Consider the following 27,330-nt stretch of genomic DNA (forward strand, 5'->3'; position numbering starts at 1 on the left):
GCCCCCATGATGCCTCAGGGTGCTGCTGCTGGGTGCTGGGGGGGAGCACAGGTGGATCAGTGCTGCGTCAGAGCACCTCAAACTGGCCAATGTTTCAATGACCTTTCTCCCTGGCTTCCCCGTGTCCAGTATTTGTGTGGCCTGCTTTTATTTCTAGGGCTCTGGACAAAGGCTGACTGCTGCCTTTCCCCTTCACCAAAGCAATCACTGGGCAGAAGCCCATGGTGCTGCTGCTCTGCTCACCACTCACCTGAGGCTGGCCCAAACTCTGCAGTCTGGATGTGTACTAGGAGATCTCTGGTTTGTTTGCTGCTGTAAAACCCCTGAGCACAAGGTGTTGTTTTAAGGCTGAATGGTGAGTACAGCGTGTTCTCAGATGGCGGCATGCAGTTACGCACTGCTGCCCTAAGAGGAGCAATTCAGGGCTGGGATTTACCTTGGCATACCCTGGTGCCACCTCGCACGCAGGTCTAACTTCTCCCAAGGCCTGAGGTTCCCAACTGTATTTTTTGGATGGAAAACTGCTTAACATTTATTTTCCTTTTTTTCCCCTCTCTCTCTTTCCTTCTCTTTTCTCTTTCTTTTTCATCTTCTACATGGAACAGGCTGCTCAGGGAGGTGGATGCCTTCCTGTGCAACCTGGTCTAGGGAGCCTACTTTGGTAGAGGGATTGGACTAGATGATCTCTAGAGGTCCCTTCCAAGTCCTACAATTCTGTGATTCTGTGTGATGGAGTCACCATCCCTGGAAGTGTTCAAGGAATGTGGAGATGTGGCACTGAGGAACGTGGTTAGTGGGTATGGAGGGGATGGGTTGGTGGTTGGTCTCTCCAACCTCAATGATTCTATGATACTACTGAGGATCTGGTTCGTGGGTGCTGTGATGGAGGTGGTGTGATCAGAGCATTCCCCTGATGGCTGTTCTGCTTCTCTGGGTAAATAACCACTCAGAGGTGTGCCTATTTCAGAGAGGTTTGGATGTATTTCTGTGCTGATGTGGCAGATTCCAGGACTTCTCCAGGAGGTTTTTTCCTGCAGAGGCAAAAGAGGCTCACTCTTACACAAAGCACCTATCGCAATAGTGGGCATATTGGATGCTTTCAATGTCCAGCAATGGATATTCATTCTAAGGTGTGTATGGATGGGAGAACTACATATTCAAAGCAGGCATTTTTCTTCCCCAGAAGAAATACACTCCTTTTAGGGTGTATTTATTTTATGAGTGAGGAACATGGTTTTCTGGAAGGAAGCATTCTGCATCAACAGTTATGAACGGAGGGATGGCCTCATACTCAGAGGGGGAGCCAGAACATCTTAGAACACGGGAGATGTCTCCACCACCCAGGAGAGGCTGTCCTCCTCCTGCCTGAGCTTCCTGTGAAAGGTGGGATTGATGCTGCTGCCTTTCTCTCCCAAGTACTTTACAACCACTTGGAGTGATGTACTGGAAATAGTCCATGCAGCATGCGTGTGGATGTGGCACTGAGGGACACAGTTTAGTGGGCATGGTGGTGACAGTTGGACGTGATGATCTTAGTGGTCTTTTCCAGCTTTAATGATCTATGATTCTTTGAATCTATGACTACCTTTTCAGAGTGTCTGTGCCTATTTATTGGTGTCATCACTCAGACAGCCATTCTCTATATGGGCCCATGCAACGGGAGTTCTCAAAGCTGGGAGCTGTGTTGGTGGCTTGTTTAGATCCTTCCTGGATTGTTTTCAGCTGGACTATAATTTCCAGATGTTGAGTCAATCAATGGAGATGACTTCTTATAACATGGGAAGCGAGGAAAAAGTCTGATTGCAGCCTGGTGGCAGTGGAGGAAGAGAAGTTTGTATAGCTCTGTACTGTCTCAGCAGATTTTGTATGCATTTGGTGCTTGTTATTAAACATCATCTCCTAAAGTCACATGAACTTCTGTCCAGACAGACTTTTGAGAGAGCCATAAAGTTACCTGGACCAGAAACTAGTCTGGGAATAGAGAGAGAAAGTGCTCTCCCACGTTGAATGTCCCATCCTGAGGATGCAGAGGGCCCTGTGCCTTTTTCAGGCACATTTTCCTTGCCTGGATGGGAATGCCCTTCCTTCCAAGCTGTGCAAAGCCCTAACTGCATGGTAAAGCATTAGGTAATTTCCTTCCCTCCTCCTTTGGAAGGTGTTTTGACTAGCGTAACCATTGTGTTCCCAAATTAGCTTGTGTTCCCAGCTTTACCTTTTGGCTGGATTTTCCTGTCACAAGTGTGCTCTGGCACACTGACACAGCTTTCCACGTGCCAGCATGTTGCTTATGTCCCAGCCACTGAGGTGGCACCAGAGATGAACCAGAGCGAGACAAGATCCTGACCCTGATAAAACCAAGCGCTGAGGATGATTGATGTGGAGAGAAGGACAGCTTGGTGCTTTTCATAGGGCAGCAGGATGGCCAGAATGGGAAGGAAGGAAACTCACCTGGTCCAACCTCTGCTCAGGCAGGAGTTGTGCCTGTGTTGCCCTGATCATTCACTGAGACCTCATGTGAGCCTGGTGGAAAGGCAGTCCCCTGTTGAAGAATGCTTGTTGGGCTGCTGTAGAAATGTAAAACATCTCCAAAGAGGACAGAGAAGCTGATGAACCACATGGGTATTTGACCTTGCTCTCCATTAAAGAGCAATCTGACACCAGATTTCAGCTGGACTTGCACAGCAGGAGTTCTGGCATGGCCAGGGGGAGAAGAAAGGATGCCACAGGGATGTGATCTTCTTGATGAGGTCAGTGGGTAAAGTGAGAAATTGCTGGGGAGGAAAGAAAGAGATGATCTCCTCAAGAACTTTGTCAGCTAATTTAACTCCCAGATCCTCATCAGTGCCATCTCCTTCTGCGATAGCTTTACTGTTACTCATCCCAAGGACAAAGTCACTGAACTTTTGGCATCTTGTTGCCATTTCTGCAGGACAGAGTGGTTGGAAAGGTGATGGAAAGAAAAGCTGAAGTACAGATGTGCTTCTTTTGATTGGGTGTGGGTGCCCATACAGATGTGCTACAGATGAGCAAGAACTGGACAAGAACTGAGGAGTCACCTCATCCAGGACAGCTGCTCTGGGATATCCTTGTCTTAAAGCCCCTTGCTCCATTGCAGTTGGGTTTTGGGCTGTGTGCTCACGCTCTGCACAAGCAAGCCCTGCCAGGTCCCCTGTCTTAACAGGCTGAAAAGCTGATGAGGTACACACTTGTTTCTTTGCAAGCACAGTCTCTTAACTCCTAACTTAATGCTTTGCTTTTGCGTGCTTCCCATCCTGCTCCCTCTCAGCCTGCATTTTGCTTAACTGAAGATCTCAGCTCTTGATTCCTTCAGGACCTAGGAGCCCCATGCAGCGTTCCCTCACCCACAGCAGGGCTTGTTTGAGGAGCTAAATATATCCCAGCCACGGCTATGGATTTAGGATAACTAATACATCTAGCAGAAAAATTTGGAGCCGCTCCAGGGCCAAACAACAGTTTCTTCAGCAACAGCCAAAGGCTTGTGGATGCAAAAATAACTAGGGTCTAAAAAACTAGAGTTGGAGCAGGGGATTTTCAGACTGAGCCCAAGAAAAACTTTCTAGCAGTGAGGATGACCGTGGATGACTGCCAGTGCTCTGGTTGTTTTAACACCAGGGTACTGAGCGCTCCGGAGGGGCTGGGCTGACTGGATGCCACATTGGGATGAGGGCTGGGCTGAGTTCAGTTTTCCCAGCCCTATTCCTACCCAGATGCAATGCCTTAAAAAGGGGAGAATAGGCAAACCACAGGCACTGGGGTCAGGTTGGGACCATGTAGGTGTTGGTGAGCAGAGAATGAGCACGGGCTTCAGGCAGCTGAGAAATTAACGCACAGTGAGCCTGAGGGCATGTCTGTGCCACTGTGGTCCACATGCCTGATCTGTCTATTTCAGGTCCCTCTGCAGATGCCACGTTGTCATAATTAGCTGAAATGTTTCTTCACTAGCCTATTTTTTTTTCTCTCTCATTTCATCACATTTGTCTTCATGAAACAGTCAGTTATTGTCCTTGCCATTGTGTTGAGTTGTACCAGGCTGTGGACAGGACCTGCTGCTGATCCCAGTTGGTCTGAGAAGCACAGCTTGTTCTGTGCGTGCTGGGTGATGGTGCAGCAGCAGCTGGTGTGAGTCCCAGTGACACTGCTAAGAGCAGCCGCTATGGCCGCTCCATGAGAGGCTCTGGCCACTGAAATGCATTAACATGTTTTTATCCCCCTTTCTCATCAATCACACGAAGTATCATTCTGCTCAAGTGCTTGATGTTCCCTGGGACTCAGTTTCGCTGCCTCCATGACTAGAAGCCCCTATGATAAGGTCAGATTATCCCTCCTTCCCAGCTACTTCTGTAACAGATTTCTATCTGTGATCAGTGCCTAGTAAGTGCAGAAACCAGAGTGCTCCATAACAGGGCCAGAGTGGAGCAGGAAAGGGAGAGAGATGGGCTTTGAGCTTGGCTGGAAGTGCACACAGGAGTTGTCCCCACCATGCAGCTTTGTGTGAAAAGGGTAGCTCGAGCAATCTTGGGTGACACAGCAGGCAGCAAACCTCTGTCCTAGCCCTTTTCATTTCTGATGGTTCCTGTTTATTTATTTATTTATTTTAATTACAGTGATTGGTTAGGTTGTTTGTTGGTTTATTTTTTTTTTTTTCTTGGAGAGATGGTTGGTTGAGTTGTTTGCAGGGTGGCTGTTTGAGCATGGTGGTTGATCTATTGGGTGGTTTTGGAGATACAGCCCCATGGAGTCTGGCCTTTGGTCATACTCAGGACAGGTCTCATGGTACAGGCTGTCAGGTGACAGCATCTCCCAAAGGGTGCCCTGGCTCTTCTCCATCACTTCAGCCATGGATGCTCCATTCTATTGTGAATGGAGTCCCTTCAACTTCTTTCTAAGATATTGAAGCATTTACATAATTTCCTGCTAGCTAATTCCCTCTGATGCAAATAGATACTTGAGTAGTACATCCCATTTCTCGTTTGTCCCACACAGGACCTCACAGTCAGGCCAGGAGGCATACGTGCCCCTGTGCCCACCATGCTGGGTATCACTGCACGCCGTGGGCAGCTCCGAGCAAGGTTCTGCCGCAGCTCTGGGACCCACAGCTTATCAGGCTCTGCTGCGATAGCACGGAGCGCATCGTGCTGATCCCAGCAGCTTCCCGAGCAATCAAACCCTCTTTCTTCCCCGCAAACAGCACTCGGCCAAAGGTCCGCAGAGCTGCACGCCACGGGCCGACCTGCTCAGGGGCCGGCTCGCAAACCTTCACTTGTGACTCTTGAGCCAGCCTCTTGGAAGCCGCTTTCCCGCCGCGCCAGCCCCGCCAGCTTCGAGCCCGGCTTTCCCCGGCCCGGGGCCTACAGCCCCCAGGAGGCGGCGCGCCCGGCCCGCCCCCCGCGCTGAGTGGTCCCGCGGTGCGGAGCGGGGCGGGCCCGGCGCGCCCGGCGAGCGAGCGGCAGAAAGTGCCACGACTCCAGACGGGCGTGCGGCGAGCGGGGAGCGAGCCGGGCGGGTAGGCGGTAGCGGCGGGGGCCGGGGCGGGATGGGGACGCTGCGCCGGGGGAGCGTCGCTCGGAGCCGCGGCGGGCGCTGCTGGGGACCCCCGCTCTGCACGCGGCCCCGGCTCCCGGCGGGGGTCCCCGCGGCGCAGCGGGAGGGATTCCCGCACTGCCCCGCGGCGCTGCCAGCGGACCCCGCTCCCGCCCGGGCAGCCCCTAGCCGGCTGTCAGCGCTCCGGGGGGGCCCGCTCCACGCACACGCGTGTTCGGGGGTCCCGCGCCGAGGGGTCCCGCCCCGCGGCCCCTCCGCCGGGACGGGGTGGGGGGGGGGGAGCGTCCGGCCGGGATGAATGGCCCGCGGCGTGCAGGGCGGTGCGGAATGGCGACGTGTGCAGGCGGCCGGGGAGGGGCCCGCACCGCCGGATGATGGACGCGGCTACGCCGCCTCTTCCTCCCTCCGACCGACCCCTCCTGCGCTCCCCGGACACCCCCGGGGTTCCGTGCCGCGGTCCCGGCTGTCCCGGCCGCATTCCTGGGCCCGCAGCCCGATGGGATCCCGTAAGCTGATTACCCGCGGTTACAGAAGGTCACGGCTATGAGATGATCGTGCCTTTTCCGTTCACCGCGCTTGAAAAAAAAGGACCTCGGCATGCCCTCCTCCTGTTGCGACAGGATGCGGGGAGAAACTTCAGGAGACGCTCGCGGTTTTGTGCTCGGGAAGAAGCTGAAATCTCAGCTCCGAGCCTCGTCTGCTGGGCCAGGCTGCTGCTGGGGGAAAGCAGAGGGAGAGCCCGGCTCGCTGCCCCGCAGCACCGTGCACCTCTGCACCTCCTGACTCCAGCGGGAGATGCTGCTGTGATGCTGTGGCCAAGCACGGAGGCTGCAAGGAGCATCTTTCCCCATCTGGTGCACTTTCCCAGGGCAGGGCAGCCCACCCGTTCTCTTTTGGCTGTGCGGGGAACTGAGGTCTCCGTGGCTCCTGTGTGACCTGCTGGAGCTCTGTGTGAGGTGTCAGGGCTGGGTGCTGCTCTGTGCTTACCCCGAGGAGGGCCAAGTGTTCCCAACTCTGCTTCTGTGGACTTCTGCTCAGGGCAAGCACGGGCGCTGTGTGGGAAGGGTTACTTGGGCTGTTATCTGGGATCTGGGGAGATTTGATGGATGACGAGCAAAAAGCACACTGAAGAGTTAAAGGACAGCTCTTCACATGGGTTTACAGAATGTGAGCTCTGTTTTTTTGGACATGGAAGGCTAGTCATGTCCGTGCACCACTGTGTGGGCATTGGGCTGTAAAAGGCTCTTACAGGAGAAAATGGTGTGCCCTTCTCTGCTCTGCTCTGCGTTTAAGGACAGGTATAGAGGGGCTGCTGTGGGCATTGCTGCTGGGATGGCCCAACTGCATAGCGGGGCTGCCAGGACCTGCGTCATCTTGGGCATGAGGTTTTGTCTGGGCTCTGGAGAGGTGTTCTGGTGCCAGACTGGGGTTTGCTCTGTTTCTTCTTTTTCCCTCCTTGGCTCGATGCGGCTGCTTTTGGAGGTGGTGACAGCAGCTGGTGGGGTTGGGTGGTGGTTACCAGGAGTTGGCAAAGTGCCTGCCCTAAGCTGGAGCACCAAATTGGCTCGAAATGTGCTTATATGATAGTGTGGTGTTGAGGAGGGTTTATTCTTACCAACACAGGTCACTTCGTTCTGTCTTCCGACATCTGATGGATGCTTTGGTGTAACCCTAAAACCAGCATTAGATCGTGGATATGCATTCTTCAGCCTCACTTTCCATTTACTTTGGGGAAGTCCTCCTTTTTGCCCTGCAGGCTGGGACATGTTACTCAGAGAAGTTGTGGTGCCCCATCCCTGGAGGCAATCAAGGCCAGGTTGGATAGGGCCCTGGGCAGCCTGAGCTGATAGGAGGCAGCCCTGCCTGTGACAGAGGATTGGGACTGGGTGATCTGTAAGATCCCCTCCTACCTGCGCCATTCTGTGATTCTATGAGGAATCTGTTCAGTCTGCTCATCCTGGTGGGGAAGATCCCAAAGCCCTCTCTTCTGCAGCGGGGATACTTAGCACACTGGGGCAGGGGCTGTGATCCCCACTGGGAGCTTGGGCAGTGCTTGGTCTGTGCAGGGTGGCTGGGTCCAGCTGGCATGGAGATCCTCCTGCTCGCTTCAGACAGGGCTGTGAGTTCCCTGCTCCAGCTGTTAGAAAGGAAAAACCTCCGAGCTCTCTGCTTTCAGGCACTGAGGTTTTGCAAAGATGCTGATCTTAGTTTTATTCTTCTTTTTGCCTCCTCCCCTCCCAGCACCTCCTTCCCTCCCTCCTCCTCAACCCACAACCCCTTATACAGAGGAAATTTGATAATGTTTACAGTTAAGTGTGGGGATGGGAACTCCTGATAGCCAGGAGCTTTCTGTGTTTTTCTGATTATATTTGCACAGCAACAAAAAAACACATCTTGGCACGTCCTGGAAAGCGCTCCTTTGCAGATGGATGGCCCAATTCAGCATTCCCGTCGGGGTTGCAGAGCCAGCTCAGGGCTCTGTGGAGATTGTGCCCTGATAGGAAGAACCTGAGTGGGACAGCAGGGAAGTGATGGGCTTAGGAGCTTAGGACGAGGTTTGATTAAGAACTGAGCAGAGCAGAGATGGCAACACCTTGCAGTGGTGGCTCTCTGCCTGCCTGGTCTCAGCATCCAATGCTGCTTGTTGTGTTTGGGTGGACAAACTGCTGGCTGGTAGCAGAGGTGGAAGGAGAAGTGCCACATCCAGCACTCTGTCTGCGAGTCTCACTCACTTCTTCCTTCTGGCGTCTGTTGGGGAGATGAGATAATTTATGACTCTTTTTCTTGTTGTTTTTTTTTTTTAGCATGAACTTATGACTTTTATTGCTATTTGCATTTCAAGGAAATGGTTGGGACTTGGTTCTCTACATGGTGTACGTGCACACAGCCTCGGCGCTGCGTTTTCTCCCTGTGAGCAGTGATCTGGCAGAATGCGATCACTGCACATCCGTGCTGCAAGAACTGTTGCAGAGTGGTTGTTTCTGCATTTGGAAGCAAACAGGGAGAGCTGCCCTGCACGTGCTTTCATCCTAATTGTTAGAAGTGCCACAGGTATTGTCCTGCAATCATGCTAAACCACCCCAGCAGATGTGCAGCAGGTGATTGCTGGTGTCTGTGATTGCATTCCTCTTCTTTTCCTTCTAACTTTTTTGTTCTTCTGGACGTTGCTACCAGTGAAATTAGCTGCAGCAGTATAACTGGATCACTGTGAATAGCCAATATGGGTGTAGTGATCTGTAACTTTTAGCCCTCCCCAAACATGTGTGAGCGTTTGTCTTTTCAGTGCAAGGTGGTGTTTGGAAACACAAATGACCCTTCGAATTCCCTTGGAGAACTGATTGCATTTTTTGGGTTTTCCCCTCACTGTTGCTCTGGTGTCTTGCAGGCACAGAAGAAGAAGGCAGGATGGATGTGTACGACCCTCAGACGCTCGGTGTTGTGGTCTTTGGAGGCTTTATGGTGATATCAGCCATTGGGATCTTCCTGGTGTCCACATTCTCTATGAAGGAGACTTCTTATGAGGAAGCCTTGGCAAAGCAACGTAAGGAGCTTGAGAAGACCAACCAGCACAAAATAGAGAAAAAGAAGAAGGAGAAACCTGTTGAGAAAAAAGGAAAAGCAAAGAAAAAGGAAGAAAAACCTAATGGAAAGATACCGGAGCAGCAAGTTACTCAGGAAGTGACTGAGTCTCCCAAGGATGTGGTTCTTGAGCCTGCTGTGGTGCCAGAGCCCGTAACTGTTGAGCCTCCGACCACAGCAGTGTCAGTGCCCCCCCAGGAAAAGGAGAAACCTGCTTCCTCTCCTAAGGAAAAGAGAAAGAGAGAGAAGAAGGTGGCAAAGGTAGAACCCGCTCCTAGCCCAGCATTGGCATCTCCTCCTGCCAGTGTTCCCAAAGGCTCTCCCGTGTTGGAGGTGACCCCTAAGGAGGTGCCTGTTGTGGCAGTGCCACCAGTTGGCACGCAGCAGAGTGCCCCACTTGTCAGATCCATCCCCATCAAAAAACCTGAGGCTGTTCCAACCCACGAGGAGCAGAAGCACGATGGGCCTGTCAAGAAGAAGTCTGCATCCAAGAAGAAGGCTGAACCAGGTAAGACCAAATACCTCTGTGTATATTCCCATTGACTAAGCAAACAGAGCATCTTGGTACTGCTAAAACAGAGCTGCCCTGTTCGGAGATGTTTTTTTTTTTTCCCTTCTTCCCTGTTGGTAACAGGGCAATTGTTGAATGACTGCATCTGGTGAGATGGGCCATGTGTGTTGAGGTTGGTTGGGAGAAACTTGTTCTGGACTGCCTTTCTCTCTGGGAGAAGGAGAACTGAAGTCAGTAACTTACTGATTTGTTTTCACTCTGTAATGTGTTGCCTCCTGCTTTGGGTGCCCTGGTTGGTGCTTGTCTCCTTGGCTCAGCACAGATATCGGTTCCTTCCTTGTTGTATTGGGGATCCCTGAGCAGTTCTGTATACCTGGAATGAATGGGAGCTCCAGGTACTTCTCCTGGGAGAAGAGCAGCTGCCAGCTTGCTGTACAGCAGGGTGGAAAACAAGGAAGAGGGGCTTCCGAACCCACTGGGTGTAAATAGATGTAGGCACAGCTCTGTAGCTGGATTCCTGCCACTCTTTGCACCAATACAAACAGTTCTATTTTGGTCTTTTTTGGTTGCTTTTTGGGTAAACGATACTTGTAGGCTGATGCAATGTGGGTGGGAAATGAACTCTTATCATTTGTTCACCTGGGCAGTTTTTGGGCTGCTCTGAAGGTCTGTGCCTTTGGATGTGAAGTACAGGTCCTGCATCTCTTGAAAGCCAGGACTGATGTCTTACGTGCTCCTGTGGGGTTTTCCAAAAGAAAGCTCTCGCCAATGTTTGTGCTACAACGTTGTCTATAGTTGTACCAAAGCATTAGGAAAGCCTTTTGGTGCCCGCTGTGGTCTCTTCCATTTATTGAAGACAGAAGCAACAAACCGTCCTGTGGCAGATAAAAACTGAGATGTCTGAAGACACGTCCTCAGCACTGAAACAGATGCCAAACCTGACAGGAGTGGCTTGGGGTATAAAAATGTGTGGTTTGTTTTCAGCCTCCTGCATTGCAGAAAAGCTTGTTTGCAAGCAGTTAATGTGTACTTGGATCCCAGGTCATGAGCTTTGATAGCAGGAGCTGCTCCCCTTGACACATGGTGATGGTACCTGATGTGGTAGTGCTGAATGAGCTCCGTTCTTGGGGCTCCAGGCAAGAAGTGATCTGTGTCTCCTTGGCTTTGAGAAATGGCTCAAACCCCACTGTGCTCCCCCACAGCAGCTCTACCAGAGCAATGCTGTGTGAGGGCTTCTTGCTTTGCTGCCTCCTTGGGCAGGGTGTGAGGTTTTCACCTCAAAATTGGTGAATGGGCTCGGCATGGCGTAGATTTCCCTTTGCAGAACTGGGTCCAGATGAAGCTGGCCGCTGTGCTGTGATTTGGCAGGTTGCCCCAGGCCCGTTTGCCAGCTGTGAGATGGTGTTTGTGTCATGCCCTCCTTGTGCAAAGATTGCTTGCGCAATGCTGGCCGGAGATGGGTGACATTTTGCTGATGGGTTCCTCCACCCAGCGAAACCGAGCTGAGGAAGGTGATGTGCTGTCCTGCATCCACGCTGTCATGTGTATGAGTGAAATGTGAGCCTGGCTCCTAAGCAGTGCAGTGTTTTTCCCCTTCTTAAATGTGTTTTCCATGAGGTGCCACCACCAGTGTGACTGCTGGGCCCTGTAGTGGAACTGGTCCAGGACAGCCTGGCAAAGGGCCTTGTGCCCTTGACAGAGCACGTGCTGGAGTAGGGTGGCCTCGATGCCCGCTCCTTGTCCAGCTCCAGGGGCCCCAAGCTCATCCTTCACATTAGCAGAGCAATAGGGAATCCCAGAATCGCAGAGTGGTTGAGGTCAGCTGGCACCTCTTGGCTGCACACATCGGGCTGGTTGCTGATCTGAAGCATCAGTTTTGGGGTTGAAGCCTGCTGAAGTATTTGAATGCTCTGTCATCAACCTGAGTGGTCCCAGTTCCTTCTTTTTCCTCCCTAGCACCTGCTGACTCAGATGGGCCCCTCTACCTGCCCTACAAGACACTGGTGTCTACCATCAGCAGCATGGCATTCAGTGAAGGAGAAGCCCAGCAGCTCATCGAGATCCTGACAGAGAGAGCGGGCATCGTGCAGGACACCTGGCACACGGTAGGGCTGCGGGCATTCTCATGGCCACCCAATGCTGCTGCTTCTGACCCTGCCTCTGCCAAGCCTTGGCAGGGAGAGCTCCAAGTCTTTGAGTGGGCTGGGGGTCCCACTGACCCCGTGGTTCAGTTGTGGAGGCCGGAGCTTTGTTGGAAGTCCTGTGTCAAGCATGCTGGGTGGCTCCTGCCTGTGGGGAAAGAGTGGGTTTGGAGATGGTGGTCCCCTCTCACGTGCTGCCTCATGCTTGCAGGCTACACAGAAGGGTGACCCAGTCGCTGTCCTGAAGCGCCAGCTGGAAGAGAAGGAGAAGCAGCTCACTGCTGAGCAGGAAGATGCAGCTGCTGCCAGGAACAAGCTGCGGGAATTGAGCAAGGTAAGCATTGTGCAGCCTGCCCACTGTCCCGGTGGCTCACCCCGCTTTGATGAAGCAGCCAGGCCTCTTAGTCCCTACATCTCATCCCTTTGGGGTGGCCACAGCCATTGTCCATTTGCCTCTACCTTGCTGCCAGCAGGACCAGGAGTAGCAGGTGGGAGAGGAAAGGGCAAAGCCATTCAGAACAGTTGTATGGGCGGTGTGGGACAGTGACACAATGTAGTCCAGCTGCCCAGCAGTAGTCATTCAATTACAGAATGGCTTGGGTTGGAAGGGCCTTAAAGGTCATCTAGTTGCAACCCCCTGCGTGGGCAGGGCTGCCAGCTGCTGGATCAAGTATTAATTCTGCCTCTGCAAGGGGTGGAGGGTACTCTTCTTTTTTTATGTTCCTCCTGCTTTGTGCCCATATTTTTTATGATGAGCTGGAGAAAAAGTCCATGCTGTCTTGCTGCTGTCTCCCAGCTGGCCCACTGTGGAACAATAGTGGCATCCAGTGGCCACAGAGCCCAAAAGAAGATGCGGGTAGAAATGTAAGTGCTGCCACTTAGCTTGGCTGTGCTGCCTTAGTGTAGGGGTGCCCAGGTACCTGGTGGCACTGAAATGGCTCAACTTCTGCATCTTCTGAATTAGGCAGTCAAGTTTTATGTTTCCTCGTGAGGAGGAAATTGGAGCCCTGAGGACTAAGCAGGCAGATTCTCTCCATGCAGGAACTGGCAGCTGAGAGGACCAAGGCAGTGGCCAGTGAGAGCAAGCTGAAGGAACAGCTGGTCACCCGTGAGCGGGAGATCACTGCTGTCCAGGCACGGATGCAGGCCAGCTACCAGGACCATGTAAATGAGACACAGCAGCTCCAGGGAAAGGTAGGTTACAGGACATCCTCCTCTGGCTGCTTAATACCTTTTCCGGGGTTCATGGAGATGCAGAGTGATGCAAGGAGAGACTTGAGGATGTGGGAGTGACCCTCTTATGCTCAGTTCTTCAATAGGGGCTTTATTAAACTGTATTGCTCAAGGGAGAGTGAATGCTTGGGAGCATCTTCATGAGATAGTGTGTTCTGGGGGCCGTTGGTACCTGTGAACTGGGGAAGGGGGCAAAGCTCTGTGGCACATCCCTTGTGCGAGTGTCCAAGGCTGGAATGAAATGTTGCATGCACCCCACAAAGCAGCATAACTTCTGTTGGGCTCTTCTAGATTCGGGCCCTGCAGGAGCAGCTGGAGAATGGCCCCAACACACAGCTCGCTCGCCTGCAGCAGGAGAACTCCATCCTGAGGGATGCACTCAACCAGGCCACCAGCCAGACAGAGAGCAAGTAAGTCCATGACTGGGGTGGGAGCAGAGGCTGGGACTGCCTTTGCCAGCAAGGATTAGCTCTCTTTTGGGCTTGGCTTTTCCCACTGTCAGTGGTTTATGGGCTGGTTTGCCACTTACTGAAGGGACCTCCCCCTGCAAAGCCTATTGCTGGCTGGAGGTAGGGAATGGAGTGAAGAAGTGTTTGCCAAATGGCTTTTGGGGGCAGGCAGGGGAAATGAAGATACCTTTCCCATGCTGTGGCTTGTGATGTTGTGGGAGGGCAGGGGGAGCCTGCTCTGCTGTGAGCCCAGGGCTACCTGTGCTGCTGCTTTAACCAGCAGGCAGCGGGAGGGAGAAGGGAGCAGGAGGCACTGGGGCCCTTTGTTGCTTAGGTGAGCTCATACTTCCCGACCCAAGAAGCAATCCAGCTGGCTCTTTGAAACAAGTGATGATGCAGGGAGCCGAGACGTGCCTGATGCCTGTAGAACAAATATGAGCTAGATAGAAGAATTTCACACTCCTTTTTATAGAAAATATGAAATAGCTGGTGATTAACAGCGCTAAAATAATTACAGACTGGACTCCAGATGCTTAGAGAACTTCCTCTTGTGTCTGGGAACACAGATCCTCGTGTCTTCTACTTCATAAGAAAGGAATGTCTCCTGTGATTGAAATACGGCTTTTAAGAAGTGATTTGTCAACTTTCCACCCCCTCCCTGAAGGACCAGGCGGCCCGTAGAAATAGGAAAATGTGGCCACTAAAATGCTTCAAGTCCCATATCAGGCCCACAAGCATTTGTATTCTTCTGTAAGTAACACCAAGGATGCTTGACTGTCCTGTGGGCTAAGATAACCCTGCTTTTTCCAGGCAGAACGCTGAGCTGGCCAAGTTACGGCAAGAATGCAACAAGCTGATGAAAGAGCTGTCTGAAAAATCGGAGGTGCTGCAGCAAGAGGAGCAGCAGAAAAAGAGCTGGGAGATGAAAGCAGTGGCCTCGGAGAAGCAGATCGAGCAGCTACAGGTCAGGCAGGCACTGCCAGCCTGGTCCTTCAGCATGGGCTCAGTGTCTTGCAGGAGGGTCTGCATTCACTGTTGCTCCAGCCTGGGGTGGGGGACAGCTGGCTTGAGCTAGCCAGGGGTTCGGGCCTTTGCCAAATGTTTTCCCTCATCTTGTCTGGGTTGCTTAATCTCCATGTGTTTCTGGTCGTTCTCTCTGTGAACTGCATGCACAAGGTTGGACAGAGAGAGAGGATTTGCCACGAGAGCCAAGTCCTGCAGTGTTCTGGGTTTGTGACCTTAGGAGGTCTTTTTTATTTTTTATTGTTCCAGTGGAAATGGGCAGCTGCTGAGAGTAAAGTGTTGTGTACAGACAGCTCTTCCCTGTGCCTTTCTTCAGAAGGGAAGGTGCTCATGTCAGACACTGACTTCCCACCCCCCTTTCTGCAGGGAGAGTGATCATGAAGGATTCTGGCTTTAAGAAACTGAAGTCAGCTGTTGAGAGACAAGGCTGTGTGCATGCTCCTGAGGGTGTGCACACTTGCTTTGTGCCCATGTGCGTGCACTCGCCTTACCCTGTTCAGTAAAATTGTCTCTTTCCAGGTTTGTTAGGGGCTAAGAGGCTCTGATGTCATGAAGGGTAACTGAATTGCATGGGATCTGGAGACTTGGCTATGGAAGGAGCTTGGGGAGAGATGACTGTTGACAGCTGGAAAGCAAACTGCTTTGCAGATCTCTTCTTAATAGCCTCCCCTGTGTTAGTTGTCACGTGCATTGTGGCTTTCTTGTAGCATCACCAGCAAAACCCAGGCAGCATGAGACTCAGTAAAAACCATTCTTCTCACACATCTGGTGTGGAGGTGTTGTGGGAGACCTGGTGCTGAATGGGTGGGGAGCATCTGGCCATGCCTCCGGTCCCTGCAGGACCAGACGTTGGCAGGCACCACCTCCTGGTGGTGGCTGGAGCCTTGGAAGCAGCAGGGAGAGGAGCAGCTGGGAGAAGGAGGGCTTTTTCTGCCACAGTGACCCTTCCTTTTCTGTAGAAACCCCCTGAGATGTGATGGGAAACACACTGGTCCCAGTCAGCTTGTGTCTGTGTTCATGCAGATGAGAGAGCAAGGGAGCAAACCCACAGATGCTGTTTTCAGGCCTGGTAATGCTAGCACAGAAGATAGGGCTGTGGCTTTTTTGTTGTCACCAGGGTGTGGCCGGGTTGTTTGTTTTTTTGGGTGCTCAACGACCACTTCCCAAGCACAGACATGGGGCAGGCTGTGGTTGGTGCACGTTGCTGGTGTGCAGGGGAAGCATCTTCAGGCAGGGTAGTGCTTGTGCTTATTGGGTAAGCCAGGATCTGGGAGCCGTGTGGGCACGCAGTGTCCTATCTCTTCATGCCTGAGGGTGCAGATCTCCTTTCAATCATTTTTGAGCCCCTGCTGCTTTTGCAGTCAAGTAGCAGAAACAGCAATGAGCCTGGTTGCTGATGAAAGCATGGTGCTGGTGTGAGGGCAGAAGCTGCCTTAAGGCACCAACTTTTAGGCATGCTTTAGGGAGAGCTTCTTGGGGGCTGTCAGCTTGTTGCATGCCTTCATACTAGTCACATTAACCATTGTACTAGCTGCAAAACTTCAAAGCCAATGTGTTCAAGTGCCTGTGGTGATAGGGAGAATGTGCTTTCCAGTGCTGCCTGGAGCTCTGAGCTGAGGACATGATGTTAAATCCTCAGAGCAGTTCTGGAAGCATCACGCCCATGAACACTGGGCTGCTGGTTGCCTTTTCCTGTCCTCTCCACACAAAGCATTGCAGCAGTGTAGTGTGCAGAACTACTGGTTTTTAGCACGTGCCTCGTGCTTCTCTCTCTACCTTCCCCCTCCAAGCAATACTCTTGGCCAGCCCTCTTCTCTGCTGCTTTCTAAGATGGAAAAATGTATTCTCTGGCCCAAACCACATAAAACATTCCACTGCCTGTGGAAACACGTGGCTGGGTGTCTAGGCCTGCTGATGGCAGTGTCAGACCTGTACAAGCTGGGCTGAGGCATCAACTGCCTGCATGACATCTGCTTTCTGAGAGCTAAAAATGTTGAGGACATCCTCCTTGGTGTAAGGAGCACCTGTGAGATCCTGAGTGCTGCTGGCAGGGCATTCTCCTCTCTCCCCACAGTATGGCAGTGTCTGTGAGTGTGGTCAGTAAATGGAGCTGTGCAGTGCCTGCCAGAATAAACCTGCAGCAGAGAAGTTCAGAGACGTGTGTATGCTGCTGAGTGTGCAGTGTTTGGGCTCTGAGCATCGACTGGGGCTTTGCAAAGGGGAGGTTTCCTGCAGTGGCGTGTGTTAGAATGCTTTTGTGTTGGATATTGGGAAACATTTCTTCTGAGAAGAGTGGTGAGGTGCTGGTGCAGGCTGCCCAGGAGGTGGTGGAGTCATCGTCCCTGGAGGGGGCTCAAGAACTGTGGAGATGTGGCACTGAGGGATGTGGTTAGTGGCGGGGATAGACGTTTGGACGTGATGATCTTAGTGGTCCTTTTCAACCTTAATGACTCTATGCTTCTGTGACCAGAGCTTTCAGAGGGTTTTCAGCATTCCCTTGCAGACTGTGGGGAGGTTAGCAGTAGTCTTGGCCTGGAACTGAGACTGAAACTGTTGTCTGATTGCCACTTGAGTGCTGGTGAGTTACAAAACACGAGCACAAAAGGGGGATACTTCATTGAGAGTGGAAGTGTGGGGAAAGGATGACTTTCCCTGCCTTCCCCCCTTCTGGTCCCAAAACACAGCTTGAAAATAGTGTCATGTGGCACTGAGCTTTGCTTCATGCTGCTCTGTGTTCCTGGTATACTCTTCAAAGCCTTCTCTTTCTGCCATGCAGGCTTCTCAAAGAGAAGTGGAGGCGACACTGCAGAAGAGGCTGGATGAAGTAAGTGATGAGCTCCGCAAAACCCAGACCAGCTACAGGAGCCTGGTAGCAGATGCAGAAAAGGCCAAAGGGCAGCAGCAGAGCATTGCTGGTGAGGACCATGACACAGCACAGCTGTGGGGCAGCTGGAACACAAAGCAGATTTTGAGCTTTTGGGGCTGATTGTTGGATGGGGCTGTTGAGGGCAAGGAAAGTAGTCCTGGGGATGAGTTTAACTTTCTGGCATCAATACAAGCAAGACAAAAGGGGCTGGTACTGCAGGAACAGTAGGCTGCCACTCTTGTAGGCTGCCACTCCAGTCCTTCTGTCCTGTCGCACATCCCTTCTTGCCTGTTCTATCCTCTTGCAAAGTGTCCGTGGCCAAGGCTTCTTTGGCCAAGGGTCATGCTAGGGCAGGGCAGGGCAGGATGGGGAGTCTATGAGTTTGTTGGCACCTACCTTAGTGCGTTTCTCTCCCCTTCCTCCGACAGAGCTGCAGGCCAAGCTGCTGAGCTCCGAAACAGAGGTTAAAAGCAAATTGCTGGAGTTGGACAGCTTGAAGAGGAAACTTCAGGATGCCAGCTTGGAGAACACGAGGCTCCTGGAGAGAATCAAATCCATCGAAGCTCTGCTGGAAGCAGGCCAGATGAGAGAGGCAGAAAAAGACAGAGACCTGCAGGTCCTGTGCGTTTTTAATTTGGGTGAGAGGAGGAGAGGGGGTTGCACTGCTTTGTGACAGGTGTGGAAGGGATCTGCCCGTGCCCAGCTGGCAGCAGGTGGTTCAGCTTGTAGCACCAGGCCCAACCAGATGTTTCTGCACTCTTATAGTAGTATCTGTGTTATCTCTGCTAATGGATCCTCTCTAGGGTGCCACTGAAATGGCTGATCTGCATCGCTTGTCTAGGGCAGATAATGAAAGTGATTTCTCTGTTTCCAGGCAGCCAACGAAGCAGAAATGAAGCAACTGCAGCTAAGGTATGTCTGGGTGCTCTCTAGCATACATAAACTGCTGCTTCTTCCAATTTGCTGTCCGTGCATCCCAGACTTTGCCCAGTGCTGAGCTGTGTGAGTGAGGACTTCCTGCTCTCCCTGTTAGACAGCCTGGGGGACTCTGTGAACCCAGGAAGATGAGGTGAATCCTGGTCAGTGCAGCTGTTTCAAGTATTAATTGGTTCCAGTGTCTGCCCCAGGTAACAGCCAATCCATCCTGAAGTGACAATTTAATTGCTGTCTGGCACGTGACAGCTGTTTCTGTGGAACTGGCTGGGGAAGTTGTGTCAGGGCTCGAAGTGGATGAGAACCTGTGATGTCTCTGATCCAAGCCTGTGCTCAAAGCTGAGCTATCCAGAGCAAGAGTTTGGGGGGCTATTTCAGGTGACTTTTGGATATCTTCAGGGATGGAGATTCACCACCTCTCTGGGTTCCTGTTCTTCTGTTTGACATCTACTTGCATCAGAGAAAAAGGATTTCATGGTGTCTCATTGGAGTTTCCCACACCACAAATAGTGGCTGCTGCCTCTCGTGTGCTGGGCACCTCCATGAAGGTTCAGTCTCTGCCTGTGGCAGAAGGAGTTCTGAGGTGCCCTCGCTGTGAGCGAGCACCCAGAGTTCCTCTGAAGGAGGAAACCTGCTCAACCTGAGGTCCTGGGACCCCAAGATATTTGAGCGGTTTGTGTCAGGGACTTGAATCTCCTTTGTTCTGCTCAAGATGAGGGTCTCTTCAGGGCAGATGAGATGGGTCAGAGGGTGTGGAGGAAAGCTGCAGGCCGCAAGGTGCCTAGATGGTGGAGCTGATTTGTGGTTACTGGAGATAGTAGGATAATGCTTTCAAAATGCAGAGCTGTGGGCTATCTCAGCTTAATGAGCCCTGAATGGGAGTGTGTTGGGAGTGGTTCCAGTCGTGTGATCCAGAGCTTGTGGCCTTTGGCTCGAATTCCTTCTTTCTCTTGTCCTAGATGTGCAGCCAGCCAACTACTCGCTTATTATTGCTGTTAAGAAAACTGCATCTCACTCCAGCATTGCCATGGTCTTTCATTTCCTGGTTTTAATCCCAACAAGTACAGTCTGCTCCCTCTCTCTCTGCATCCACGTGCAGCTTCCCACTGCTTGTAGATCCCAGAGCAGATCCCAAGTAGGGCTGTGCTCCCTTACTCAGAGCTCACTGCCTTGGGTGGGAGGTGGAGGTGGAAGCTCACTCATGCATCATGCCATTCCAGGCTCCAGGAGAAAACGGACCAGCTCTTGTCCTTGGAAAGGGAAGCAGCAGAGCTGCGAGAGGCGATGGAGCAACAGAAGACAAAAAACAATGTACGTGGAATGAACTGGGCTCAGCTTTTGCTGCTCAGATTCTTTTCGCTATAAAAACCCAAATCTTTGGGGTCAGGATGTTAACCGTTGCTCTGCGGTGCAGCACAGGCTCTTCCAGCACCATGGAGCACTGGCGTATCACTTTATCTTCCAGGGAGCCAGAGGGCCCTGGCAGAGTGCTGCTGAAGTGCTCGAGCTGATGGGGTGGAGGTGTCCCTTTCCTGGGCTCAGGACCTATTATGCTGTCCAGTAGGGTTGAGGCAGCTCCTCGTTGCCTCTCTGCTACTTTTCCCCTTCTGCTAGGCCTGTGTCTCCTTCAGGCAGCTCCGAGGGCTGCTTGTGGAGCTTGTCTCCATCCTGCTCTGCTCTGTTCCTGCAGGAAGACTTGAGCCTTCAGGCTTCGCCCTAGCGACGTGGTGCTTTGGGCAGCTGCAGGGATGGGGGAGAAAGGAATGCACGTGGGTGGTGGGATGGGAGATCCTCGGCAAAAGTGGCGGGCTGCCCGTTTTCCTGAAGGGAGGCTTTGAAATCCTCCGCAGTGCCAACAAGCAGCTTGGCGGCCTTCAGCGTGCTGTGTGGCAATAAGGCTTGTGTGTGTGGTCTCGGCAGGACCTTCGTGAGAAGAACTGGAAAGCAGTGGAAGCGTTGACCACAGTGGAGAAGGCGTGTGAGGAAAAGCTGCTCGCTGCTGCAAAAGCAAAGGTGAGCCTGGTATTTCTCTTCAGTAGTGGCATCAGTGTTGTAGGGGAAGTGTTCAGCCTCTCCAGAACCACCAGTTGTTTGCTCTGGGTTGCTTGCCTTGCCTTAGGAACAGTGCTGGTTTAACCCTCCCACCAGCTTCCCCAGGTCTTGTCTTGAGGTTGTGTATCCACCGCAGATCACCGCAGGGGAACCAGGACTGTGAACAGAGGGGGGGGGATATTTCAGTGATTCTCAGAGGCAGTGTCCTCTGCTTGCTGGTTTTCCCATGCCAGCTTACCTGTGTGTGCACAGAAAAGCAAGACTGGTGCTGGCAGCCTGGCTCGTGAGCACCTGAGTCCTCCACCCCATGCCAGTGTGTCCCTTTTGCAGGAGGAGTTGTCCCACCAGCTTGATGTGCTCCAGACACGAACCAAAGAGACTCTGCTCTCTGCGTTCCCTGAAGTCACAGTGTCACAGCAGGTGAGCTCCTTACTTTCCAGCCCCCCTTTTAGAGCCTCTGCCGTGCAGGAATGACAGGCATCTAAACATCATTTTCTTTCTTTTTCCTCTCCTTGTCCTGTTTTTAATACTCAGGATTATGAGGCATGGCTACAAGAGTTTAAGGAGAAGGCTGAGAACGTGCTAAAGCAACACACAATTATGACAGAGCCTGTGGTAAGTGGAGGGGCTGGGAAATGAAGGGACAGAGAATTCTTGAGTCGCTTCTTTCTTTTCTTCATTTCTCTTTCTCCATCTCCCTTTTCAGGATTCAGCACTTAAACTGAAAGAAGCAGAGGAAGCGCAGAGCACTTTACAAGCAGAATGTGAGCAGTACAGGGCTATCCTTGCAGAGACAGTAAGTTACAGCTCGTAACGTGTTGGTCTTCTGCTGGAAATGCAGCTCAATTTCCCAGCAGCTCATGGGCTGCTGGTGGGCTTTGCACAGTATGCTAGGGCTGCCATGGGAGGATTATTCCTCAGTGAGACAGGGGAAGAGGACAAGCCTGAATTTCTAGAGCTTTTTTATTCATTCACATCAAGATGGAAACCTTCATGGTTGTTGCTTGAGGCACAGTGGCACATGCAAGGGCCCCAGTAAGCAAAGTGGCTGAGGCAGCTTGGGAACTGGGTGCTCCCAGCCCCACCTGATTCTGTTGCTGGCCCAAATCCTTTGAGAAGAGATGGATGTTCTGTGGCACTCAGCCCTGGTGACTGCCATGGTACTCCATCTGGGAGGGCTGCAGGAGGCTTGGGCTCAGCTGGGGCTTTGCCAACAGGAAGGGATGCTGCGAGACCTGCAGAAGAGCGTGGAGGAGGAGGAGAAGGTGTGGAAAGCGAAGCTGACTGTCTCTGAAGAGGAACTCCAGAAGGTGTGTGCTTTGGGACACCTGGGTGTGTTGCTTGTGGAGCAGAGGGTTTGTTGGCTGCAAACTGGATGGTGACCCTGTCTGTTCCTGCCAGCTTTGGACTCTGAGGCATGAGACCTTTCTCTTCTACCTCTTGTCACAAAATTAACAGACACGAAACTCACTTGAACCCTTGTTCTCACCTCCCTGCCCACTGTATGCTGGAGGAATGGGTTACAGCTCTCTGGTACAGGCATGGTCATTGGGAAACTGCGTTACTGCTTCACTAATCCCAGCTCTCAAACTTGGAAGTCAGACTCAGCCCTCCTGGTGGGTGCTGGCTTGACCGAGGCAGGGCACGTGCCGTGTTCTTGGACTCCTATTTCCAGGGACTTGGCTTGCTCTTGGTATGTAGGTTGAGCTTGGCTTTGGTTGAGGTTTCAGAAAGGAGCTGAGGTCCAAGCCACGTATTGTGCATAGTTTTTTGTCCAGCTGTCTGTCTAGCTTTGGGTACCTCTCTCACTGGTTACAAAGCCAGCTTGCTGCTGCCAAAGCGCCAGCGCTCTCCACGCGTCTGGGGGAAAGCGTGTGTCCTGAACTCCTGTGACTTAGCTGGGCTCTGGGAGGGCTTGGCTGCTCACACCTTTTCTGCAAATGTGACTTCAGTTATCTCTGACTTCGGAAACCTTTTGAATGCAGAACTGAAATAAAACTACTTCCCATGGTCTGGTTGCTCCCCGTCACGTGGGTTTTAGGGCTGCAGCTGTGCTGCTTGGGGATGACGTGGCTGCTGGGGTGTGTGTGTGTGTGTGTGTGTGTGTGTTGGGATGGACGTGGCGGCTGAGGCAGGCCCAGAACAGCTCTGCCTCTCTGTGGAGAAGAGGGGAATAATTCTGTACAAGTATTCAGCAACCATGAAGTCCTTTTCTCAAAAATAAATCCAGGAATGCCTTCTGCTGACTCTTTTTTTTCCTCACTTAGTCACAACTCCAGTTGAAATCCCTTGAAGATATGATAGAGAAGTTGAAAGCAGAGCTGCAGAGCACTGACCAGGTAAGGTTTTTGGCCTTCTGCATTCCTGGTGTGGGCACTGGGCAGATGGGTGCTGTGCTTGGGCTGAATGGGAACCCATCTCCTGACCTACCCTGCAGAAGATGGGCTGCAGCATGGGATGGGTCCAGGCACCTCAACCCCCTGTGCAATCTTCCCTTTTCATCCAGCTGAAGGAATACATCTCTCTCCTGGAAGCACAACTGGAAAATCACTTGCAGACAGCCAGTTCTGAACGCCAGAACTACACAAAAGAAGTTGAAGGCGTAAGTGTGGCAGCCGTTACTGGAAATGTTCCTTCTTCTAAACCTCCTCTCCACCTTTTTGGGGATTTGAGGAGTGCCCCAGGGTTGTGCAGCTTTGCAGAGCAGGAGAAAATAGCTGGAGATGTTTGCTCTGGTCTGGGTTGTGGACATCTGTTGTCAGGATAAGTTGTCAGACTGATGGAGATCTACATGGAGGTGCCCCTTGCATTTCAGTGCCCTGTGGGATTTCTGTGGCTCAGGTGAGGCAGAGCTGTCCCACAGTTGCCTCTCTGAGCAGCCTTCAGCAACTGATAATATCACTGCCTCTCTGAGATGGTGTTGCATTGTAACAATCTATGCTGGGCTGCAGGGCTCCAACATAGGGTACATACGTGGGTTTGCCTTTTTTACCTCTCTGAGGGCACCAGGGTGATGGGGCTGAGGGACCAGGGGCAGCAGAGTGGGGTGGGAAGTGGCCAGAACTGGACTTCTGTATTGCAAGGTGGGCCACAGGTGCTCAGAGGTGTGGTTGGAGATAAAAGCCCAAACCCTAATGCTCTTCCTCACCTCTGCTTCCTGTTTCATTTCAACAGCTGAGACAGCTCTTATTGGAGTCCCAAGAGCAGCTGGAGGCAGCAAAGACAGAAACACAGAAGCAGAGCAAGGAGCTGGCCCTGGTAAGGGGTGATGCACCACTGGGACCTGTCTGCCTGCAAGTAGGACTGCTGCCTGGCCTCGGGGCAGCTCACAAATCATGACCTAGGATTCATCTGCTTGCTGGTGCCTTGCTTCTCCTCCCTACAGGTTTGGAAATGGGAGGAAGGCATGGCCACCACGAGGGTAACCAGCCTTCCCCACTGTGGGAACTGATTGCACCTCACAAACGCTTGGAGTGGGGGTTTGAGTGCTGCCCTGGGGCCCTGGGTGGGATGAATTAGGATCTGTGTGCCTCCTGCATAGGAGTTGCTTAGAAGACTAAAAGATGAGGCTGTGTAGTGGGAGAGAGGCCTGCATAAAGGGCCAGGAGAGCCAACAGACCTGCCAAAACTGTGAGGGCTTTTGTTTTTAAAATCAGTAATTTGGTTGTGAGACAGGAGTTACTCCTTTGGATTTGAATATTGGAAATGCTTTGTTCTTTGGAAGCCACTATTGTCTGACTCACTGAACAAACTGGTGCAGCTTTTGCTCTTTGGGGAGCTTGGTGCTGGATAGTCATCAGCTTTAATCTCATTAGTTGGGCAGGTGGCTGTAAGCACTAAACATGCTTGTGTTCATTCGGGAGCCTCTCCTTTCTTCTGCACAGGGTTTTATGCTTAGTACAAACATCCATCTTTCAAACTTGCTGTGTTAGATGCAGAACCTGATATAGTTTTGCCAACATTTCAGCTTGTATGCAAGCAAAAGGGTTGACAACACAGGGCTGCAGGTCCTTGTGGGCCTTGCCACAGGGCTGTGTAACTGAGGCAAGCTTGCTGGTCCTTCCTCCAGGTCAGGCAGCAGCTGAGTGAGATGAAGAGCCACGTGCAGGATGGAGAAGTAGAGGGGTCACAGGCTGCCCTGGGCAGTCCCACGCCCTTCGAGGTTAGGGTGGTGAGATTGCTGCCCTCAGGGTCACTGACCCTTAACCGTGTCCCTTGTCCTGTCCCCTTGTCTCTAACTGCATGGAAAACTGCACGTGGGTTTGCTGTTGTCTCCTGTCCTGTGTGTATGGGGTTGGTACATGGAGGCTGTGGGAAGCCAGGCCTCGCTGCCTTCAGCCACATGTTGAAGGTCTTCTCTGAAGCAGGGCAGGCTGCAGAAGAAGACATCCTGACACAGCTGCACGGGCACCCTTTCCAGCAGCAGGCTGGGGATTAGGATTATAGGCCCTGTGTAGGAGCAGAGGCTCTGCAAATCTTGCTGGAGCTGGGCTGAAGGCATTATCCACGGCTGTTGCCTTGTAGGCTAACAGCTCTCGCTGGCAGCGGTGGCTGCTGCACGCTGGGCTCTGTCTCTCTCCTTTAATCCTGTTAACTGTGGAACCTTCCCTTGGGCGCTGCTGTGGCGCACACGAGGATCTGCCACATACATCCTCCCATGTCGTGCTGCTCAAAAAGCAAGCAAACTTTGGCGATGCCCAGGCTCCCCATGGGCATCCTTACAACTTCTGTACCCATTGCCCTTCCGTGCCCTGGGGAGAGCTCCAGGCTTTATTCCTTCGATACAGCCCAGCTTCCCGAGTCGTCCTCATCAGCTCTCCCTTTGTTTTATTTTCTGAGTGTTTTTTTCCCTTCTCAATGCAGTTGAAAATGCAGCTGGAGCAGAACGAGGCGCTGATGGAGAAGGAGCAAGAGCTGAGGCAAAAGCTGGCACGGGAGCTGGAGGAGGTGCGTGCTGGGCCGGCAGGGTTGGCAGCCGGGCTCTTGGTGCTGAGTGCTGCGGTCGCGGTGGATGCAGTGCCCACAGCCATCTGGTGGTGGCTCCACAGCCCAGCTGCGGTGGGGCAGGAGGTGCCCGCTGCTGTGCTGGTGTTTAACGAGTGTGTGTCCCCCTTCCAGGCGCAAAGCTCAGCGTGCAGCTTGCAGGCGGAGCTGGAGAAGTTGAGACTGGCTGAAAACGCGGCGACTTCGGACACGGAGGAGGCCCAGCATCTCAAGGTGATGCGGCTGCCCTGGTCCCTTGTGCGTGGTGCTGAGCCAAGATGGCCAAAGCTATATTCAGGCAGAACTTTGGGAACGATTTATCCCTGGTGGGGATGGAGGGGTGAGGTAGATAGTTCCTAAGGAAGTCCTTGCCCCTGTGCTGTCTGTGAGCTGAAGGACAGCAGGCTGCGAGTCACAGCCCCTTGTTGGCCAGGGTGGGGTGATGCTTGGAGCTGACTGCCTTAGCACATGGGGCTTCCCGTAGAGTCACAGAACCACAGAATATCCTGGGTTGGAAGGGACCCATAAGGATCACTGAGCCCACTCCTGGCCCTGCACAGCAGCACCCAAATTTCAGAGCCTATGTTGGAAAGCTCCTTGAACTCTGGCAAGCTCATTGCCATGACCACTTTTGTGGTCACTGTGCTCTGTTGATGTTTTCAGCCCTCACCATCTCCTGGGGTTAGCGGGTCCCCTGCGAGCAGGGAGGCTGAGGCGTGTGGGTTCTTTTCACTCCCATCTAGGAAAGACTTGAAAAAGAAAAAAAACTAACAAAGGACTTGGGCCAGGCAGCAACCAAACTACAGGAGCTACTGAAGGTTACCCAGGACCAACTGGCCAAAGAGAGAGAAACGGTGAAGAAACTGAAAGAACAGCTTCATGAACAGGTACTCGTTCCCTGCGCTCAGACGGGTGCCCGGCTGTGGCAGTTGGCCATCCCTTCTGCCACTGGTGGAGGCTGCAGGAGAGTGTGTCACATGGTGGTTTAAAATGGGATGCAGTGGGGGTCCTCTAGTGCTGGAAGGCACGTGGCTGGCTTTGCTGGGGGCAGTCACCATTTTCCCTGTCTGCAAGGGGAGATCTGACCCACATGGGAACTGCTGTGCTGCTTTTATCCTACAGCAAGAATAAGGCTGGGACCCAACCGAGTAACTCCCCTCTGTTCTCCTTCTCCAGGGGGAAGAGGACAGTTCGAAGGAAGGGACTTCAGTTTGACGAGTCTGTGACCTAGAACGTACCGTTCAACTTAACCAAATGCCTTACACATTCCTAAAGCAAAAATATATGCTGAATTTATTGTAGATAAGATACAATACAAGCCATTAGTGACCCAAAACCTAGTTTTGAAACTTAAAAGAGGGGAAAAAAAAGTTAAAAAAAAAAAAAAAGTAAACAGTGCAGGCGTACATTTGTAAGAAACTCTTCATACTGTTTTGTACAACCATTTGTTCCCCTGGGAGCTGCTCTGGCCAGGCTGGGGACAGGGCTTCACCCTCCTCGAACCCACGAATGTGTGAAAAAGGGAAGGCTGTGCTTGTACATCAAATGGTGCAATTATTATTATATATATAAATATATATATATTATTTTTTGGGGGGAGTGAAAGAAGTGTGAAAGTAAGACCCACGATGGAAGGAAACCTCTTGTTGATGGGCGGCTCTGGGCACGGATCCTTTTGTGTATTTTCTGGGTGTCGATGCAATTAAAATGACGTAGTTGAAGAAGCTTGTTCCTGCTTTATTTCTCTGGTTATTCTTCATGTTGGCAGGGCTTTGGGCGTGACTGAAGGATGACCCTGCTGAGGCTGGAAGTGGAAACTTTGCTCTCCCTGCTGTGCTGTAGCAGCTCTCATCACTGTGTTTTCTCCAGTAAGGAGGTGCAGAGGCTGAGGCCACGGGGGGTGCAGTGGGATGGCTGCTCCCAGGGACAGGTATGGAGGCGTTCCCTGCTGCTGGTGAGGGCAGCAGACACTTCACACAGCTGTGGCCGGTGGGCATC

The 27,330-nt window shown here is 52.3% G+C and overlaps 1 protein-coding gene across 4 annotated transcripts; it reads left to right on the top strand.

Moving 5' to 3' along the window:
- Nucleotides 1–342: 342 nt before the first annotated feature.
- RRBP1 (ribosome binding protein 1) lies at nt 343–27,048 on the top strand. 4 transcript variants are annotated; one of them, XM_065730580.1, is made up of 24 exons: nt 343–355; nt 8,948–9,649; nt 11,609–11,757; nt 12,005–12,127; nt 12,835–12,987; nt 13,318–13,436; nt 14,286–14,439; nt 17,275–17,413; nt 17,793–17,980; nt 18,239–18,276; nt 19,518–19,608; nt 20,218–20,310; nt 20,680–20,769; nt 20,884–20,964; nt 21,056–21,145; nt 21,567–21,659; nt 22,617–22,688; nt 22,856–22,951; nt 23,524–23,607; nt 24,419–24,511; nt 25,213–25,296; nt 25,468–25,566; nt 26,076–26,219; nt 26,509–27,048. In XM_065730580.1, the coding sequence occupies exons 2-24, from the start codon at nt 8,968–8,970 to the stop codon at nt 26,545–26,547; spliced, it is 2,994 nt and encodes a 997-aa protein (XP_065586652.1). In that variant the 5' UTR covers nt 343–355; nt 8,948–8,967; the 3' UTR covers nt 26,548–27,048. The 4 variants fall into 4 exon arrangements, with proteins under 4 accessions (XP_065586652.1, XP_065586566.1, XP_065586419.1 ...); XM_065730494.1 differs by lacking the exon at nt 343–355 and adding an exon at nt 5,460–5,524; XM_065730347.1 differs by lacking the exons at nt 343–355; nt 24,419–24,511.
- The last annotated feature ends 282 nt before the right edge of the window (nt 27,049–27,330 follow it).

The sequence above is a fragment of the Cyrtonyx montezumae genome, unplaced genomic scaffold (assembly GCF_038088225.1).
Source record: "Cyrtonyx montezumae isolate F1298 unplaced genomic scaffold, pur_monq_1.0 scaffold_0, whole genome shotgun sequence".
In the NCBI taxonomy this organism is placed as follows: Eukaryota; Metazoa; Chordata; class Aves; order Galliformes; family Odontophoridae; genus Cyrtonyx; species Cyrtonyx montezumae.

Bases quoted from the DNA above. Each gene is read 5' to 3' on its own strand.
- RRBP1 (XM_065730580.1), top strand. From the start codon at position 8,968: ATGGATGTGTACGACCCTCAGACGCTCGGTGTTGTGGTCTTTGGAGGC. The intron at 11,758-12,004 runs GTAGGGCTGCGG...TCATGCTTGCAG, and splicing joins TGCAGGACACCTGGCACACG to GCTACACAGAAGGGTGACCC. The intron at 19,609-20,217 runs GTACGTGGAATG...TGGTCTCGGCAG, and splicing joins AACAGAAGACAAAAAACAAT to GACCTTCGTGAGAAGAACTG.